The sequence below is a fragment of the Eschrichtius robustus genome, chromosome 14 (genome assembly GCF_028021215.1).
Source record: "Eschrichtius robustus isolate mEscRob2 chromosome 14, mEscRob2.pri, whole genome shotgun sequence".
Taxonomy (NCBI): Eukaryota; Metazoa; Chordata; class Mammalia; order Artiodactyla; family Eschrichtiidae; genus Eschrichtius; species Eschrichtius robustus.
In genome coordinates, this window is record NC_090837.1 from 49,594,132 (window position 1) to 49,614,987 (window position 20,856).

The following is a 20,856-nucleotide window of genomic DNA, read 5'->3' on the forward strand; positions in this document are numbered from 1 at the left end:
CTAGTGATTTTTTATAGTTCAAAATTGTGTTCTGAGAGCTAAACTTTCACATCTGAGTTCAACAAACTCCCAAAGACAGATCCATAAGATTATATATGTGAGACACATTAAATCAAGTGATTCCATATATAAAAACCCACCACTTTGCCTAAGAAAGTATGCATTTCGTTCACTGTTATTCCTGAAATTTATTCTGTTTATATAACATGAACACACAGTATCTACGATTATAAATTTCTTGGTAACCCAGTGTTGGGATTTGTTTACAATATTTTTAGTGACGATAATCTTTATCTCTTGTATAAATAAGTATTTCTTTGTGACCTTCATGACCAACTTAAAAGTTCTTTGAAAATCGTAACATGACCTTACCTTGCTTCCATTTTCTCTCGCTTCTTGTTCCATCTTGAGGTCAGAAATTAGCAGATTCTTATATTTGCTTTTTCCATTACTGCTGTGGTCATCTATTCTGTATTCTGAAGTCAGCTGTGCTGAGAGGGGACTGTCACTCAGGTTCAGTGGCTGCTCGTCCTGCTCCAGCCCAGTTTTGCCATCACCGTTAGAGTCGCCCATCTCCCTGCTGTGTGTTCCCCCAGAAGCAATTGAACTGTGCCCCAGAGTCTCATTGCCATTAAAGCTCTCTGCAGCAGAATCATCTGTTGGAAAGAAAAATTTATACTTTGATTTTATTGATATGCTAATCAGTTTCTACTTCAACTAGCATTTTTTTTTTTTTTGGGTACAAGAGATAAAAGGAAAATTTATAATGATAACAGGATAAATTTATCAAGAGGTATAACAATATTCATAAACAATACCCATAAAAATTTGCTATGATTTTGATTGGGATTGAGAACTTACAACTTGACAATATTGAATCTTCCTAGTCATGAACATGGAAGATGTCTCTATTTACTTAGTTCTTCTTTGATTTTGTTCATCAGAGTTTTGTAGTTTTCCTCATATATATCTCATACATATTCTGTTAAATTTATACCTAAGTATTTCATTTTAGCATGCTAATGTAAATGATACTGTGGGGGGTTTTTTTGTTTTTTTTTTTAAACGTCTTTATTGGAGTATAATTTTTTTACAATGGTGTGTTAGTTTCTGCTGTATAACAAAGTGAATCAGCTATACATATACATATATCCCCATATCCCCTCCCTCTTGCGTCTCCCTCCCACCCTCCCTATTCCACCCCTCTAGGTGGTCACAAAGCACCGAGCTGATCTCCCTGTGCTATGTGGCTGCTTCCCACTAGCTATCTATTTTACGTTTGGTAGTGTATATATGTCCATGCCACTCTCTCACTTTGTCCCAACTTACCCTTCCCCCTTCCCGTATCCTCAAGTCCATTCTCTAGAGAATGGACTCAACTAGCATTTATTGAGCTCCAATTGTGTGCTTGGCATTGTGCTACCTAATTTTACATATAATGTGTAGTTTATCCTTAGCAATAAACTTGTAGCCATTGTTATTTTTAATCTAGTAGGCAAATTTAGTCACAAGAAGTGAAGTAAAATAATTAGAAGATAAAATAATAAGATGAAACAAAGAAAACAGTTCAATCTCAAATGCAATCTCAAAGAAAAGTAAATTTTTTTAAAAAAGAGAGGGGACAAGATATTCGCCAATTATTTTGCAAGTAGTTTTTGTTTTTCCAGGGAGAACAACCAGATTTGGTGAAAATTCTCTAATGAAAGCATCTCCCACCTTGCTAGTGGGGTATATATTGGTACAAGCTATGGGTGTTTAATATGCATCTGAAACATTAAAAGTGCTCAGAAACTTTGCTCCAGTCATTATGAAGACTATTAAGCCTAAGGAGTTTAATCATTGCATGCATCTCTGTGCAGGTAAAAAGACAGTTAAATCAGTGTTGTTTATAATACAAGATTTAGAAATGATATAAATTATCAAAAATAAAAATTTGGCTTAACATATGTTGGAACGTTTAGATTATGGAATTAATGAATATTCCATTTTAAATACACAAGAAAATGTGAGTCATGAGGCACTGAATGGAAAAAACTAGCTACAGAAAGGTGTGGTCAATATGATCCCGATTTCATGAAAAGAAAACACATAAACACAAGAACAAAAAGACTGAAAAGTTGTAGTCGAAAATGTTAATACTGATGTCCTCTTAACAGTGTGGGGCACTGGATTTTCTAATATTCTCTATTATCTACTCTATGTATAATTTATAATGTATTATGAAATGTATCATTTATAATATATCATTAAATGTATATATAATTTTTCTATAACAAAAATGGAAAAACTGTAGAAAAAAGGGAAAAAGGAGAAGAAGCAGAATTAGGAAAACTTTTCTGGCTTTAAAATACATAATAAGCTTGTTTAGAAGAAAATATATCAATAACAATGTACTCAGAGTGAGAAATGAAATTTACCTAAAAATAAAATTCTGTTTCTCTTAATTTCCTCTTTACATTTATGGTAAGAATTTACTGTTAATTTTAAAGGATTATGATGGACAAAAGTATTAAACTGTTTCCTTTAGGGCAGGGCTATTGACAAAACCATGTAAATATCAGTGAGCAAGAGTAATAATATTCAGTGATTTTTTGTGACTTTTTTGTTTGATTTCTGCTATTCTCAAATATGCTTTCCTTTTGTAAGGTGCAATTAAATATTTGATGTCTTCTAATCAATTAAATTCACGGAAATAATGTTTACATTCTGAAGGAGTAGTACAGCTCACTTCTTCATTCATTTATTCAACAAACATTTACTGAGTGCCTATTTTTGGCCAAAAGGGGGTTAAATATTTGGCCAATAGAGACCCCTGCAGCTTCAATGAGTCAATGAGTTCACAGATAATTTAAAGAGACAGAAAAATAAACATGCAACTAAACTACAGAGTGAAAAAGGAACAAGGAATCCAGAACAAGGGATAAAGGCATCAGAGAAGGTTTCTAAAGAAGGTGGCTGAATTCCAAAGCTTTAACCAGGTGAAGAGTTGGGGAAGAGCATTCCCCACCTAGACATAGGCAGGCGCAAAGTCACAGAGGCAAGAATATGCAGGGCACATGAGGAATAAGAGTAGAGAGCTGAGTGCAAAAGAGAGACAGAAGAAAGGAAAACCTAAAAAGGGAGGAAGATAAGTGTTTTGTGTATCAAAGAGTTTGGATTTTACCTTGAGAGTCAACTGAAGTAATTTTAATTTACTGTGGGAAGTGATGTGAAAAAAATATGCTTTAAAGAGATTACTCTGTCTTGGATGAGAATAGTATGAAGGCGACAAAATGGAAGTTGGGGAGACCAGTTAGGAGATGTAGAAGCCATCTAAGTCAGGACTGCTGAAAGCTCAAACTAAAACAGCAGCAGTGCAGAATAAGAGTGGATGACTAAAAAAAAATCTTAAGAATAGAAAAGATATCAAAAACAAACTTATGGTTACCAAAGGGGAAACGTAGGGGGGAGGGATAAGTCAGGAGACTGGGATTAACGTACACACGCTACTATATATAAAATAGGTAACCAACAAGGACCTACTGTACAGCACAGGGAACTCTACTCAATATTCTGTAACAACCTAAATGGGAAAAGAATCTGAAAAAAATGAATATATGTATATGTATAACTGAAACACTTTGCTGTACACCTGAAACTAACACAACCTTGTAAATCAACTATACTCCAATAAAAATGAAAAAAAAAAAAAACAGTTAAGATTGGTAATAGATCGGGCTTCCCAGGTGGCACAGTGGTTGAGAGTCTGCCTGCCAGTGCAGGGGACACGGGTTCGAGCCCTGGTCTGGGAAGATCCTACATGCCGCGGAGCAACTGGGCCCGTGAGCCACAATTACTGAGCCTGCGCGTCTGGAGCCTGTGCTCCACAACAAGAGAGGCCGCGATAGTGAGAGGCCCGCGCACCGCGATGAAGAGTGGTCCCCGCTTGCCACAACTAGAGAAAGCCCTCGCACAGAAACGAAGACCCAACACAGCCATAAATAAATAAAGAAAGAAATACTTAACCAAAAAAAAAAAAAAGATTGGTAATAGATAGACAAGGGTCCAGAACAAAGCCCAGGTTCCTTGCTCTAGTAAAAAATGAAAACAAAGGGCATTCAGTGTAATTTTCAGCAAAATAGTATTTTTAAACAATTTTCTGAACCTATTTTGTGAGAAAATTAAAACATGTTCACAGCGTAAGATTCTACTTTTAAATTACTCTGTTTATGTACCCGTTCAAGAAAAGACCTCATTTGGAGAGAAGATAAGAGAATTTAGGAAACTGGCCATAAGAAATATGATGTAGCAGTTTCCACGGCTATTAATTTGAGAAACTGATAACATTCTTTTAACAAGGAAATATCAAGGTTTGAAAAACAAAATTAGGGGAATAACATATGAGTAATTTGGAATTTTATGGACGTCCTTTTATGGTAAGTCATATGGTTATGCTAAAGTATGAAAGGTCATTTCTGATTATTTCTTTCCAAGAAAATCCAAAGAAGAGTATAATGGACACATTCAAGTCCAATCATTTAATTCATGAAGAAAACTGTGATTTAACATTTGTGTACTAGAATCCTTTAAAAAATAATAAAAGTTTCATGTAAGAAATTTTTATCAATATGTTAAAAAAATATAACACTAAAGATACATTTAAAAACTAAATCTACATTAGCATGAAACAAATCCAATGTCAATTATAGATAAAAATTAAACAAGCTATATCTGTTTCTTTAATCTGATATCATCATACATATTAATAAATCGTATACCATTTATTCATTTTTCAGGTAAGAGAAACATTATCATTTATCAGGAGAGTCTTTAATAAAGGTCATGTATTTATAATTTTTGTATAAAGAATAAACAATAAAGGAGAAAATATTTTTAGACAGAGTGGTTCACTCCAGATGTTACCAAGGTAACTAAATTCAACAGCTTTACATATTTCATTCCTGAGTAAATCAGTATGTTTCATGAAGACCAAATTAATTATTCACTCATTTGTATCAAATATATATCCACATAATTTATCTTGTAAATGGTAAAAGAACTGATAATCTCACGTGCCACTGTTTCATAAATCAAAATTTAGAACAAAGTTTTTGATGTCTGTATTAGAAAAATTTAATATAAAGAGGTGAGCAGACATTGAGGATACCGTAACGAGTTTTTATTTTCTAGTTTCATAAAACCACGTTAATGGCTTTTATTCTCTCTTCCTTAAAGATACTTCTTCAGAATTATAGACCACAGATCTAAGACTCCTATTTATCATACCAATTCACATCAGTTTACTGCTTTACACGGGAAATCTGCTTCCTTACCCAACAGAGTTTGCTCCATCCTGAGTGGCTGCTGGTGTGTGGGTACCGGGCTGCTACACAGAGAGTGTAGTGTTTAGATCTGTAGATATGACCTTTAGGTTCACAGGCCCTGAATGATGGCGTTTCTCTCAAGTTTCAGCCTGGATACCATAGCATTGGAATGAAAAACTCTGTATTTGAGTCCCAAGGAAAAACAGCACCTGGGGCTTTGGAAATCAAGGTGCCCAGGGTACCTAGCAACAGAGGAGAATGTGGAATGTGATGACAGGTAGTGTGGAATCTAGTGACATCAGGAGGGCAGTTGGATATTTATTTGGGTTGCGTTTGTGCTGAGGTTAGTTTTGATGGGATGAATCTAGTGTTGCCAAGGGGGCTGTCCAAGTGAGCTTGGCTCTTGTCTATAACACTAACCATGAGTGGCAGCCTATTTGTTTACTTCTTTCCCTTTCCCTACTCTCCATTCCCTCCACCAATTAGTACAGACCCTACAAATACCATTTGTTTAAATTATTTCTAACATCCCCACCAGCATTTTGTGTGAAGTAGTTTCATCAGCACCGGAGTCAATGGTTAATTCTCCCTATATAAAAAGAATTAGATTAACCAAGATGGCGGAGTAGAAGGACGTGCTCTCACTCCCTCTTGCGAGAGCACCAGAATCACAACTGGCTGCTGGACAATCATTGACAGGAAGACCCTGGACTTCACCAAGGAGGATACCCCACGTCCAAGGACAGAGGAGAAGCCACAGTGAGACGGTAGGAGGGGCGCAATCAGAGTAAAATCAAATCCCATAACTGCTGGGTGGGTGGCTCACAGACTGGTGAGCACTTATACCACAGAAGTCCACCCACTGGAGTGAAGGTTCTGAGCCCCACGTCAGGCTTCCCAACCTGGGGGTCCGGCTACGGGAGGAGGAATTCCTAGAGAATCAGACTTTGAAGCCTAGTGGGAATTGAGTGCAGGACTTTGACAGGACTGGGGGAAACAGAGACCCCACTCTTGGAGGGCACACACAAAGTAATGTGTGCATCGGGACCCAGGGGAAGGAGCAGTGACCCTGGGGGACACTGAACCAGACCTACCTGCTGGTGTTGGGGGGTCTCCTGCAGAGGTGAGTGGTGGCTCTGTTTCACCGTGGGGATAAGGACACTGGCAGCAGAGGTTCTGGGAAGTTCTCCTTGGCGTGAGCACTCCCAGAGTCTGCCATTAACCCTACCAAAGAGCACGGGTAGGCTCCAGTGTTGGGTTGCCTCAGGCAAAACAACCAACAGGGAGGGAACCCAGCCCCACCCATCAACAGTCAAGTGGATTAAGGTTTTACTGAGCTCTGACCGCCACAGCAACAGTCAGCTCTACCCACCACCAGAGCCTCCCATCAAGCCTCTTAGATAGCCTCAACCACCAGAGGGCAGACAACAGAAGCAAGAAAAACTACAATCCTGCAGCCTGTGGACCAAAAACCACAGTTACAGAAAGACAGAGAAGATGAAAAGGCAGGGGGCTATGTACCAGATGAAGGAACAAGAAAAAACCCCAGAAAAACAACTAAATGAAGTGGAGATAGGCAACCTTCCAGAAAAAGAATTCAGAATAATGATAGTGAAGATGATCCAGGACCTCGGAATAAGAATGGAGGCAAAGATTGAGAAGATGCAAGAAATGATTAACAAAGACCTAGAAGAATTAAAGAACAAACAAACAGAGATGGCCAATACAATAACTGAAATGAAAACTACACTAGAAGGAATCAATAGCAGAATAACTGAGGCAGAAGAACGGATAAGTGACCTGGAAGACAGAATGGTGGAATTCACTGCTGTGGAACAGAATAAAGAAAAAAGAATGAAAAGAAATGAAGACAGCCTAAGAGACCTCTGGGACAACATTAAACGCAACAACATTCGCATTAGAGGGGTCCCAGAAGGAGAAGAGAGAGAGAAAGGACCAGAGAAAATATTTGAAGAGATTATAGTCGAAAACTTCCCTAACATGGGAAAGGAAAGAGCCACCCAAGTCCAGGAAGCGCAGAGAGTCCCATACAGAATAAACCCAAGGAGAAACATGCTGAGACACATAGTAATCAAAGCGGCAAAAATTAAAGACAAAGAAAAATTATTGAAAGCAGCAAGGGAAAAACGACAAATAACATACAAGGGAACTCCCATAAGGTTAACAGCTGATTTCTCAGCAGAAACTCTGCAAGCCAGAAGGGAGTGGCATGATATACTTAAAGTGATGAAAGGGAAGAACCTACAACCAAGATTACTCTACCCGGCAAGGATCTCATTTAGATTTGATGGAGAAATCAAAAGCTTTACAGACAAGCAAAAGCTAAGGGAATTCAGCACCACCAAACCAGCTCTACAACAAATGCTGAAGGAACTTCTCTAAGTGGGAAACACAAGAGAAGAAAAGGACCTACAAAAACAAACCCAAAACAATTAAGAAAATGGTCATAGGAACATACATATCGATAATTACCTTAAACGTGAATGGATTAAATGCCCCAACCAAAAGACATAGACTGGCTGAATGGATACAAAAACAAGACCCATATATATGCTGTCTACAAGAGACCCACTTTAGACCTAGGGACACATACAGACTGAAAGTGAGGGGATGGAAAAAGATATTCCATGCAAATGGAAATCAAAAGAAAGCTGGAGTAGCTATACTCATATCAGATAAAATAGACTTTAAAATAAAGAATGTTACAAGAGACAAGGAAGGACACTACATAATGATCCAGGGATCAATCCAAGAAGAAGATACAACAATTATAAATATATATGCACCCAACATAGGAGCACCTCAATACATAAGGCAACTGCTAACAGCTATAAAAGAGGAAATCGACAGTAACACAATAATAGTGGGGGACTTTAACACCTCACTTACACCAATGGACAGATCATCCAAAATGAAAATAAATAAGGAAACAGAAGCTTTAAATGACACAATAGACCAGATAGATTTAATTGATATATATAGGACATTCCATCCAAAAACAGCAGATTACACGTTCTTCTCAAGTGCGCACGGAACATTCTCCAGGATAGATCACATCCTGGGTCACAAATCAAGCCTCAGTAAATTTAAGAAAATTGAAATCATATCAAGCATCTTTTCTGACCACAACGCGATGAGATTAGAAATGAATTACAGGGAAAAAAACGTAAAAAAGACAAACACATGGAGGCTAAACAATACGTTACTAAATAACCAAAAGATTACTGAAGAAATCAAAGAGGAAATAAAAAAATACCTAGAGACAAATGACAATGAAAACACGACGACCCAAAACCTATGGGATGCAGCAAAAGCGCTTCTAAGAGGGAAGTTTATAGCTATACAAGCCTACCTAAAGAAACAAGAAAAATCTCAAGTAAACAATCTAACTTTACACCTAAAGAAACTAGAGAAAGAAGAACAAACAAAACCCAAAGTTAGCAGAAGGAAAGAAATCATAAAGATCAGAGCAGAAATAAATGAAATAGAAACAAAGAAAACAATAGCAAAGATCAATAAAACTAAAAGTTGGTTCTTTGAGAAGATAAACAAAATTGATAAGCCATTAGCCAGACTCATCAAGAAAAAGAGGGAGAGGACTCAAATCAATAAAATCAGAAATGAAAAAGGAGAAGTTACAACAGACACCACAGAAATACAAAGCATCCTAAGAGACTACTACAAGCAACTTTATGCCAATAAAATGGACAACCTGGAAGAAATGGACAAATTCTTAGAATGGTATAACCTTCCAAGACTGAATCAGGAAGAAACAGAAAATATGAACAGACCAATCACAAGTAATGAAATTGAAACTGTGATTAAAAATCTTCCAACAAACAAAAGTCCAGGACCAGATGGCTTCACAGGTGAATTCTATCAAACATTTAGAGAAGAGCTAACACCCATCCTTCTCAAACTCTTCCAAAAAATTGCAGAGGAAGGAACACTCCCAAACTCATACTACGAGGCCACCATCACCCTGATACCAAAACCAGACAAAGACACTACAAAAAAAGAAAATTACAGACCAATATCACTGATGAATATAGATGCAAAAATCCTCAACAAAATACTAGCAAACAGAATCCAACAACACATTAAAAGGATCATACACCACGATCAAGTGGGATTTATCCCAGGGATGCAAGGATTCTTCAATATACGCAAATCAATCAATGTGATACACAATATTAACAAATTAAAGAATAAAAACCATATGATCATCTCAATAGATGCAGAAAAAGCTTTTGACAAAATTCAACACCCATTTCTGATAAAAACTCTCCAGAAAGTGGGCATAGAGGGAACCTACCTCAACATAATAAAGGCCATATATGACAAACCCACAGCAAACATCATTCTCAATGGTGAAAAACTGAAAGCATTTCCTCTAAGACCAGGAATGAGACAAGGATGTCCACTCTCACCACTATTATTCAACATAGTTCTGGAAGTCCTAGCCACGGCAATCAGAGAAGAAAAAGAAATAAAAGGAATACAAATTGGAAAAGAAGAAGTAAAACTGTCACTGTTTGCGGATGACATGATACTATACATAGAGAATCCTAAAACTGCCACCAGAAAACTGCTAGAGCTAATTAATGAATATGGTAAAGTTGCAGGATACAAAATTAATGCACAGAAATCTCTTGCATTCCTATACACTAATGATGAAAAATCTGAAAGAGAAATTATGGAAACACTCCCATTTACCATTGCAACAAAAAGAATAAAATACCTAGGAATAAACCTACCCAGGGAGACAAAAGACCTGTATGCAGAAAACTATAAGACACTGATGAAAGAAATTAAAGATGATACCAACAGATGGAGAGATATACCATGTTCTTGGCTTGGAAGAATCAACATTGTGAAAATGAGTATACTACCCAAAGCAATCTACAGATTCAATGCAATCCCTATCAAATTACCAATGGCATTTTTTACGGAGCTAGAACAAATCATCTTAAAATTTGTATGGAGACACAAAAGACCCCGAATAGCCAAAGCAGTCTTGAGGCAAAAAAATGGAGCTGGAGGAATCAGACTCCCTGACTTCAGACTCTACTACAACGCTACAGTAATCAAGACAATATGGTACTGGCACAAAAACAGAAACATAGATCAATGGAACAAGATAGAAAGCCCAGAGATTAACCCACGCACCTGGTCAACTAATCTATGACAAAGGAGGCAAAGATATACAATGGAGAAAAGACAGTCTCTTCAGTAAGTGGTGCTGGGAAAACTGGACAGCTACATGTAAAAGAATGAAATTAGAATACTCCCTAACACCATACACAAAAATAAACTCAAAATGGATTAGAGACCTAAATATAAGACTGGACACTATAAAACTCTTAGAGGAAAACATAGGAAGAACACTCTTTGACATAAATCACAGCAAGATCTTTTTTGATCCACCTCCTAGAGTAATGGAAATAAAAACAAAAATAAACAAGTGGGACCTAATGAAACTTCAAAGCTTTTGCACAGCAAAGGAAACCATAAACAAGACGAAAAGACAACCCTCAGAATGGGAGAAAATATTTGCAAATGAATCAACGGACAAAGGATTAATCTCCAAAATATATAAACAGCTCATTCAGCTCAATATCAAAGAAACAAACACCCCAATCCAAAAATGGGCAGAAGACCTAAACAGACATTTCTCCAAAGAAGACATACAGACGGCCACGAAGCACATGAAAAGATGCTCAACATCACTAATTATTAGAGAAATGCAAATCAAAACTACAATGAGGTATCACCTCACTCCTGTTAGAATGGGCATCATCAGAAAATCTACAAACAACAAATGCTGGAGAGGGTGTGGAGAAAAGGGAACCCTCTTGCACTGTTGGTGGGAATGTAAATTGATACAGCCACTATGGAGAACAATATGGAGGTTCCTTAAAAAACTAAAAATAGAATTACCATATGACCCAGCAATCCCACTACTGGGCATATACCCAGAGAAAACCGTAATTCAAAAAGACACATGCACCCGAATGTTCATTGCAGCACTATTTACAATAGCCAGGTCATGGAAGCAACCTAAATGCCCATCAGCAGACGAATGGATAAAGAAGTTGTGGTACATATATACAATGGAATATTACTCAGCCATAAAAAGGAACGAAATTGAGTCATTTGTTGAGACGTGGATGGATCTAGAGACTGTCATACAGAGTGAAGTAAGTCAGAAAGAGAAAAACAAATATCGTATATTAATGCATGTATGTGGAACCTAGAAAAATGGTACAGATGAGCCAGTTTGCAGGGCAGAAGTTGAGACACAGATGTAGAGAATGGACATATGGACACCAAGGGGGGAAAACTGCGGTGAGGTGGGGATGGTGGTGTGCTGAATTGGGCGATTGGGATTGACATGTATACACTGATGTGTATAAAATTGATGCCTAATAAGAACCTGCAGTATAAAAAAACAAACAAAACAACTAATACTAAACTTTCATTGGGTTATTTGTATGGAAATATGTTAATATAAATGTTTCAGACATTACATGAAATTTCTAAAAATCTTATATTTGTATTTGTATGGAAATATGTATGGAAATATGTTAATATAAATGTTTCAGACATTACATGAAATTTCTAAAAATCTTATATTTGTATTTGTATGGAAATATGTATGGAAATATGTTAATATAAATGTTTCAGACATTACATGAAATTTCTAAAAATCTTATATTTGTATTTGTATGGAAATATGTATGGAAATATGTTAATATAAATGTTTCAGACATTACATGAAATTTCTAAAAATCTTATATGTTCTGGTATAATGTTAGAAGTAATAATCCTAGTTATTACTTTAAAATGTATATCTCAGAAATAACTAATTTTCTTGTCAACTGCATTATTATGAACTTTCATCAAATCTTTAACCGTGGTCATTTTTAAGTCTTTTGTCATTTACAGACAGTTCTGGGTGTACTCTGATGATTTTGCAAATATGTTCCTATAAAAGGGTTTCATCTTCAAGAAATTCATGGAAAAGACTCTGACAAGTACAGGTTTCTGGTAACTGACTGTACTGCCGAACTGAATGAATTTTCAGAACTCTAATGAAAAACTGATGAACTCATAAAAGTGCTAACAAAAGATCAAGATGAAAAAAAAAATTAATTACATGGGACTGAGTGAACTGATGAGGATGAGTATAATTTTTGTGACTTTCTGTCTGAATTAAAAAAAAAAAAAAATCCCACAAGGACTCAGAGGCAAAGAATATACAAATCAATTTTCACTGCAAAGTAAAGGAGCTGTTACAGTGGAGGATTACTGGACTGAATGTCAATATTATGACATAGTATGAGTGTGTTTCATGTTTGGTAATTGCAATCATTGTTGCTTTTGTTGTGGTCATCCATGTACAATGCTTGGTGTCAGTCTATTTATCTCTTGTAAAAATAAAATACAGTGTGTGTGTGTGAAAAAAAAAAAAAAAAAGAAAAATCAGAATGCAAAAAAAAAAAAAGAACCTATAACAGTGTGTGGTGTATGTGTGTATGTATATTTAAGTATATCTATTAATATACATAATATGTATATCTATCTTTCTCTCTCTCTCTCTATATATATATATATACATACATATATCTATTTTCTCTCTATATGTATACATGTATATGTATATCTCTCTTTCTGTGTATAAATATATGTGATATATATTTGAAATCTCCCAAAGCGCCTGACCTACTTTTGTACTCACTTTCAGTAGCTCTTCATTACAGCCTTTAGGCCAAGTGCCTTGGGCAAAATGAATAGGAAAAATATATATATCATCATCGTTTTAAGATTAATACTTGGAAATTTAATCCTAAAATGCAGGTCAGATGCTTATAAGGTCCAAAACACTGTTTATTGCTTGCCCTAAAATGCAACATAGTCTCCCATCTCTAGTCCTTTGACTACATTTTGAAGTCAAAACATTCAGACTAAGGAGAAGTTTACTGATGCAGATAAAGTCATACGTGTGTTACATATGCATGCATGACTACTGCTAAAAGGTTAAAGGACATTGATTTTAAAATGATCAAACCAATATTGAGAGTTAAAAAAGTAACAAGGAGATTCAGTTTTCCAGTAAATTAATTCTATGGAAGGGTGTTATCCTTGTTTGGGAGCTCTTAACTCGGCCCTTGCCATTGGAAGAATGGGCTCTAATTAAAGGAGCAGGATAGTGATGGCACTGAGATAAGCTACGTGTTGCAAAGCATATAACTTAAGCTCAGCACAATAATTAAGTAAGACTAATTCTGAGCTACCAATGAGGAAATAATGTATATTCTTTATATTACTTTCTTTACAAATTTTAACCAAATACCTATCGTGTGCTAGACACTCTTCTTGAGATTGTGAGCTCATAGAGTCTCCACATGGAATTTGTTCTTAGACTATAACAAAAGAATTACAATGCAAGGCAGAAAACAGTATCTATCCTACATGAGTTTCATATAAGGCACAATGAATAAAGTAGGTTCTTCGGAGAAAGAAAAGTTGCCTATACATCACTGGGGATGAGGAAGATATCAGAGAAGGCAGGTTACAAGAGGTACAATTTGAAAGAGGTGAGATATATGTAGATATATGATGGTGATGGTGGAGGTTTTTCTACTTCAGAGAGTATAAAAGAAAAAGAACCACAGGCAGGAAAGAGCTGGAAGAGGACAGGGAATTGAGTATATTCTACAATTCTACATACTAAGACAGGAAACTGTATATTTCAGTAAAGTTGTGGATCTTTTACTGTATATTCCTTTTTCTGGATCACAAAAAATCATTAACGGTTCTCCCAGGGTAGGTACTTGGAGAAGCCTACTGACTATGTGAGTCTAGTCTATTGAAAGTCTATCTCTGTTCCCACCTCAGAGCCACTGTCAACTGACTGATAACAAAGCATTCTCCCAGTTCTAAGAGGACCAATTTTTTGAAATGGCCATTAATGTAATAACTTACAAATGGTTTCTTAATTGTCTAAATAAGTTATAAACTACTATTTTCATGCTTACCCATTAGCTTGTTTAGGGTTTCAAAGAACTAGACATTTTATAGAAAATCATAGGCATTAACATTTTTGAGAATTACAATGTGATTTGAAAATATCTCTGATTTATTTTGCTGATGAAGTCACAGTTATTGTGAATACTGTGCTTTACTGACTACATTTATAATACACTAAAATGTTAACTTTCAGTTAGAGGTAAGTGAAAATTATATAGGTATGGATATATATGTATACATATATACATGTGTGTATATATAGAGTGCTTTATACAAAGTTGATGTCATTTATATAAATTAATTTGATAATAAGACAAATGATGTCATAGATAGCATAATGCACTAATGCAGCTGAATAAGACATTCATGTAGTATTATCAACTCACTCAAGAAGTTATTTACTGCTATAACTTAAAACCAAAACAATTGATACCGTGGGTCTTTTATGTTCTGTCTCATACAACAAGCAGTATATATGATGATAAAATCTCATTAAATTTAAAGTAAATCTAAGACAATTATACTATAGAAGTTCAATGTTTTCCATGAAAACTGACAGCTAACCACTGGAGAGAAATGTTCAAGAAAATACATTAAATGGGCAATAGAAACAAGAAACAATGTCATGCAGTATTATAATAAAGCCATTCTATTAGAAAGTGATTTGAAAATTTATAAAAGGAGTGACTCAGGGATTTACCATGAATTATCTCAAACTGAAAACTAAGTTAAATGAAAAAAAAGGTAACAGATTTGGGCTAAGTGATTCTGAAAAGAAATATTCTAATTAAAGCTAAAATTAATGCAATCCAAAAGGAGTTTCCCCTAATTTGGCATTTAGACAAACAACAACCCAAGAGGGTTTTTTTGCCTTGCCAGTAATAAGTCAGGAAATACTTTATCCTGAAAAGCTGAAAAGCAATGAAAAAAAACAAAGGAAAAGAAGACCAACTATAACAAGCTTACTATTTGAAGCAAGTGTCATGGAGCTGGATAGGACTTTGGCTATCTTCAAATTTATCCTTACAGCAAGCACTGTTGGGTCTTTCCACCTCACAGACGCTCCCCTCTCTGGGAAGTGCCCTTGGCTCACAGTGATAAGACATAAGCAGCCATACTTCTATTTTGTCTGTTAACCCTTTTGGATCCGATTCCTTCACTAACTTGAACAAATCAGCCATTATTCTGCCTAATGCATCCTTCCTCCGGTTCTGTACCACAATCTAGCTCACAGGGGACTTTAACTGCCAAACCAAATCCTACTAGAAACCACCACAGTTCTACAATATGATGAAACCATAGTAAAATTTCTGGGGAGCAAATATGGTAAAATCATGTCTGCCTTGGTAAGACATGATGATAAGGGATGGATGATAATTCTAAAATATAAGGGCCTGCATTCTCGATGAGGGGGAATCTAGGTTCCGGAGCATAACTATATACTATACACCCACTCCAAAGTGAAGGATATGTTGTTAAAACTTGACTTCTTTACCAATAAGAAGAAGGCACATCACCTAGTAGGTTTTGTCTGGTGTAGATCACAGTGAAAGGGGATTTTCCAATTAACCTTCATGAAGACAAAGTGAATCAGGTATCTGTAGCAGACCAGGATGGCGTATGGAGCCGGGGGTAATCCCTAACAGGAGAATTTCTGTCAGGACAACCAAGGTTTTAGTGTAAGGCAGTGTATTCTTCCTTGAATGACTTTGCCTTTTGATAAGAGCTCCTAACTCTTTTCCACATGGACATCATGAACTGAGCACACTTGGTCCACTAAACATTGTATTTAGGCATGCTCAGTAGTCCTTCCTCATCAAGTGGAAGTGCAATATATAGAAATGAGTCTGTTCAGCCCCAGCGGTGTGTGAGCAGGTTGCTGAAAACTGTCACACAACAGTTGTTTCTTTCATCTCTGCCTAACTGTCTTAAAAGAAGTTCTTCATAAAAACCGAGAACGAAAAATGTCAGCCTGGTTTCCATAACTCTGTGAAACACTGCAAAGGTACAGTCCTTTCATGGAGAGACCCAAATATAGAAGAAAATCCACTAAATGGGCAAGACTTTGAGCAGTAAGTCTAGTTGTATATTCTCCTTAGAACAAAGATAATCTACGGTTATTTTTTACACCATTTCTTAGGAAGCAGCCAAATGGTATAGAGACATGAAAAAGAACAGTTTGGAGTATTTTTAAAGAGAAGTTGGAGGAAGGATGATATTTGATAGATCTTTCACAATAGGCTAAGGGCTTAAAATGTTCATATCCATGTTAATTTCCAACAAAACCCCAGGTTTGCTCAGTGGGATCATGAATTGCGTGGCAATTAAAGCGGGGGTAGAGGATACACATGGGCAGGCACTGGGGGCTTCTGTCACCATGTTGATCTGAGTACCCAGTTTGCCAACAAAGTACCCAATCTTAAGATCTTGATAAAGTACAAAATCTGAGAAGCTTGCCAACTTCTCTGTGGCAGAGCATTTGTATTTGATGCCTTTAATTAGAGGGGATAGTTACTTGTCCTCAGTAGATGGACACTTACTTTTGACTTGGTCCTGTATTTCATGCCCATTCTTTCTCTAACACAACTATATATGAACCTCAGAATGTTTTATATGCTACCTTTTTTTCCCCCACACATTAAATTTAATCAATGAAATCACATCGCAGTAAAAGAAATGAAGCAACTGGAAGATTTCCCTTGGAGTCATTGCTCTTTTTACCTACTCCATCCCTAACAAATTACAGACCTTAAAAAAATAATGGAATGAACTATTAAAAACTTTAAAAGATAGCAGGGACTTCCCTGGTGGTACAGTGGTTAAGACTCCGTACTTCCACTGCAGGGGGCATGGGTTCAATCCCTGGTCAGGGAACTAAGACCCTGCATGCTGTGCATCGTGGCCAAAATAAGTAAGTAAATAAATAAATTTTTAAAAAGAAAAGAAAGAAGACAATAAAAAAGAAAAACATTTAAAAAAAATAGCTGTGATGCCCTGAGAGATATTACCTGAGCCTGAGGGGTTGCCTTTCAGGCTGTGGTCATGTTCTAAACCAGCTACTGATACTTGGGGTTACCTCTCTTAGCCACAATATCAGTCTGGAAAACAAGGCTTTCCAGAAATGGAAGTGACACTTCTCACAATTCTTCTCTACAGCTGTAGGTTCTGTTGGCCTGTGGGAAGGATACTTCCAAGAAATGAGCTAGACAACTGACCATTTCACACCATGCAGGCCACTATGGGAAGAGAGAAACAGAAGAGCTATGTATTGCCTGCCATCATTGATCCTGAGTACCTGCGGAATAAAAGATGTCCAAAAACCAAAATGGGTTGGAATGAGGGTCCATGAGAACACCTGAAGCATTTCTTATTCTGCTCTGCAGAAAGAAAAATATTGTCAAAGCAATCCTTGCAGGCAGAGACAAATCTCATTTCCTGACATGACGCCCCACCTGGCAAATGCCCTGAGTCATTTAATTGCTAGTGAAAGAAAAGAAAATATGGAAGGAGTAGTGGAGCTGGTTCACCATAACTACTAGCTATGGCTTTGGAATAAGGCACAGAAATAGTGCAACTAATGCAATATTTATCTAGATTTCTTTGCTGTCAAGTGTCTGAGGATTAAAAACAGATGCCTCATTTTCTTAAGTTGTATTTCCACTGTTGTATACAGGGGATAGTAGCGGTACTTAAATATACTAATTAGTCCATTAACTGTATAATTTCAATTATTACGGAACTAAAAGAGGTAAGAATATTCTCTGGTGATCCGGCCTCAGAAAGTGGGGTTTCTTAACATCGCCTCTCTTTCTCTGTGCAATAGCTGGACAGGACTTAGATTTAGTTATATTTGGGGAAAATGAGGTTGTTTGTGGTTTAAGTGAAATAGGTGGTAAGTTTTCAGTAGAATTATCTTTGGATGTACAAGAAAGTTGCGTGATGTGTGATGGTGTGATGTGTGTGTATGTGTGTGTGTGTGTGTGTGTGTGTGTGCGCGTTTGTGTGTCTGTGTGTTAGCAGCAAAATGCTGATATGTATTAGGCACCCATAGGGACAGAAACCTAGTTCATACAATCTCCTCCTAATACACAAGTGTAGGCTCCAGGAAGCATGATCACTTGCCATCCTGGAAAAATTTGGAGCTTTGAGACAGAGAAAAAGGGAGTCATTGGAACTAGGTCTTTTTATGTTAATCTTTAGAAAGAAAGTATAACAATTATGGTCGAAGGAGTTCCCATCCTTTAAAAAAAAATTAGAGCTGCCTTTAGTTCTTGTCTTTCCAGATTATTAGGCAACCAAGTCCTTTATGAAATTTTGTGAGAAATTCCAGTGCCCCTTCCATAGATTCCCATTTTTTGTACTGTTTTTGCTTAATTTAGCCAAAGACAATTTTTAACTTGAAAAAAGAAAGCTTAACTAATGCATAATATTTGTTTTACTTCTGAAAAATCTGAGGAACAGAAATGTTAAGTGACTTGACTGGGTTCGGTTAAAAATACAAAGTACATGTTAAAAGGACTTGAGGTCATGTAATAAAATATAGTCACAGAACTAGAGGATGCTAAATTTGAAAAGAGAACACTTTTAGGGGGTGTAGGGAGAGATATAATTTAATCCAATATTTGAACATTTTAATGTGTTTTTATTACCTGTCAGAAGATTAAAGATTAGAAGTTATACAGATCAGTTTTTTGTGAAGTACATGAGAAGTCACTCTGACAAAATTATCAAAAGATCAAATAAGTTTCTCTCTAGAGGTGTTTAATTATGAAATGTAAGCTATTGGAGGGCAAGTTCTAGTTCTTATTCCTTTATCAATCTGTGATTAGCGCATGGTAATTATACAATAACTATTTGTTGAATTGGACAGTCACAGGAGATCACAATCACATATCTATTTAGTGTCTGTTTAAATAAACTGTGAGTCTTTTTACTTCTCTTTATATGTTTGTGAACTATTTATTTATTAATAAATATTGTGTTACTGCATTAGACACTGGTAGGAAGAATCTAAAAGTGCCCCTCCCCACAAGATTCCACACCCTAATTCCTAGAACCTATAAATATGATGAGATATTACTCCTGTGATTATGGTATGTCATATGGTACAGAGGATGTTTAATAGGGAGATTACCTGACTGGGCTTGATCAATTACATGAACAGTTAAAAGCACAGAGCTCTCTCCAGTTAGTGGCAGAAAAGGAAGTTAGAGAGATCCAAAGCACAAAAGGTTTCTCACTGTGCCACTGATGGCTTGAAGATGGAGGAGGTCACATAAGAGAATGCAAGCAGTGTTAAGGGGCAGGGCTGACAGCTGACGAGGAAACAGGGACCTCAGTCCTACAACCACAAGGAAGTAACCTCTGCCTACAACTTGAATAAGCTCTGAAGTGGATTCTTTACCAGTCTCCTGATAAGAGGTTAGACAGGTTGACACCTTGATTTTACCCTTTGTGATACCCGGAGCTTAGAACCTAGTTGAACTTGCCTCAACTCTTGACCTATAGAGCTGTTAAGCTTGTGGTAATTTATTACACAGCAATATAAAATGAATACAGTGACAAACATCAAGGAATGTCTATGGTGTATTAAGAAAGGTAATACCACTCAAAATTATTCAAGTATATTTCAATGATTGGTGTCTATCAGTGTTTCTCAAACTTTAATTGCTTCAGAATTTCCTGGGTAGATTGTTAACAATACAGATTCCCTTGGGCACTAAAAACTTCTAACCCAATAAAAATCTGAAGTCTTGGTTTCATTTATCTTGGTCAGGGGCAGGAAGCAATTCTAGAATCTAGAAGCAATTCTTTTACAAGAGTTTTGGGGCCACATGTGAGAAATTAATGTAGATCATCTCCCACAACTAACTGGTTGAATATGCAATTGTGGGAGGTAAGTGTTGACACTAAGAGAACTGAATATGACTGACAGCTCTCAAATCTGAGCTCAGTAAGACAGAATCTAAGTATATTTTAATGCCATTTAACAAATCTCCAGGAAATTGTCAGAAAAAGAGTCCAGCCAAATATTCTCTCCCTTGATCAAAACTAATAAACAAGAGCCAGTCTGGGCCCACTTTTTAAAAGACTCCTAAAAGGATATGATTTTGCCCAAAGAGCTTATTTCAATATGTACTGAAGAACTAAAGGTGTTATTTTTGGGAAAAAGGATCACTTTGATTACCTTGATTAACAAACTCCTAGGCAAGAAGGTCTTTACCAAGGTCAAGTGTATGTTTACAAAGTCAAGAATCTTTACCCATAGAGCAGAACTGTGTACCAACTCTGGGTTCACATGTGCTGAAATCATTGTCAGCTTTTGCTTGCATAGTAGGTAAAGAGTATCATTCTGGGAAAAATTGTCAAAATCTTCCAAATTTGTTCTCAGTGTCCCTCATGTTCTTTTTCCCATCTTCATGGCAAATCCACAAGCTATCTGTGTGCACATTGGCTCTCTGTAAGTCACTTTACTGAGAAACAGATTGACAGATTGACT

General features: G+C 36.4%; 1 protein-coding gene across 8 annotated transcripts in view; it reads right to left on the bottom strand.

Annotated features, from left to right (window-relative positions):
* Positions 1 to 20,856, bottom strand: part of NOL4 (nucleolar protein 4) — a 417,003-nt gene that overhangs the window by 187,115 nt on the left and 209,032 nt on the right. For 6 of the 8 annotated variants that reach the window (XM_068562976.1, XM_068562975.1, XM_068562972.1 and 3 more), the window contains one exon: positions 373 to 656. In XM_068562976.1, coding sequence (XP_068419077.1) covers positions 373 to 656 — 284 coding nt within the window. Of the gene's footprint in view, positions 1 to 372; positions 657 to 5,312; positions 5,332 to 20,856 lie in introns of those variants that run through there. The other 2 variants (XM_068562978.1, XM_068562977.1) reach the window with 1 other exon arrangement.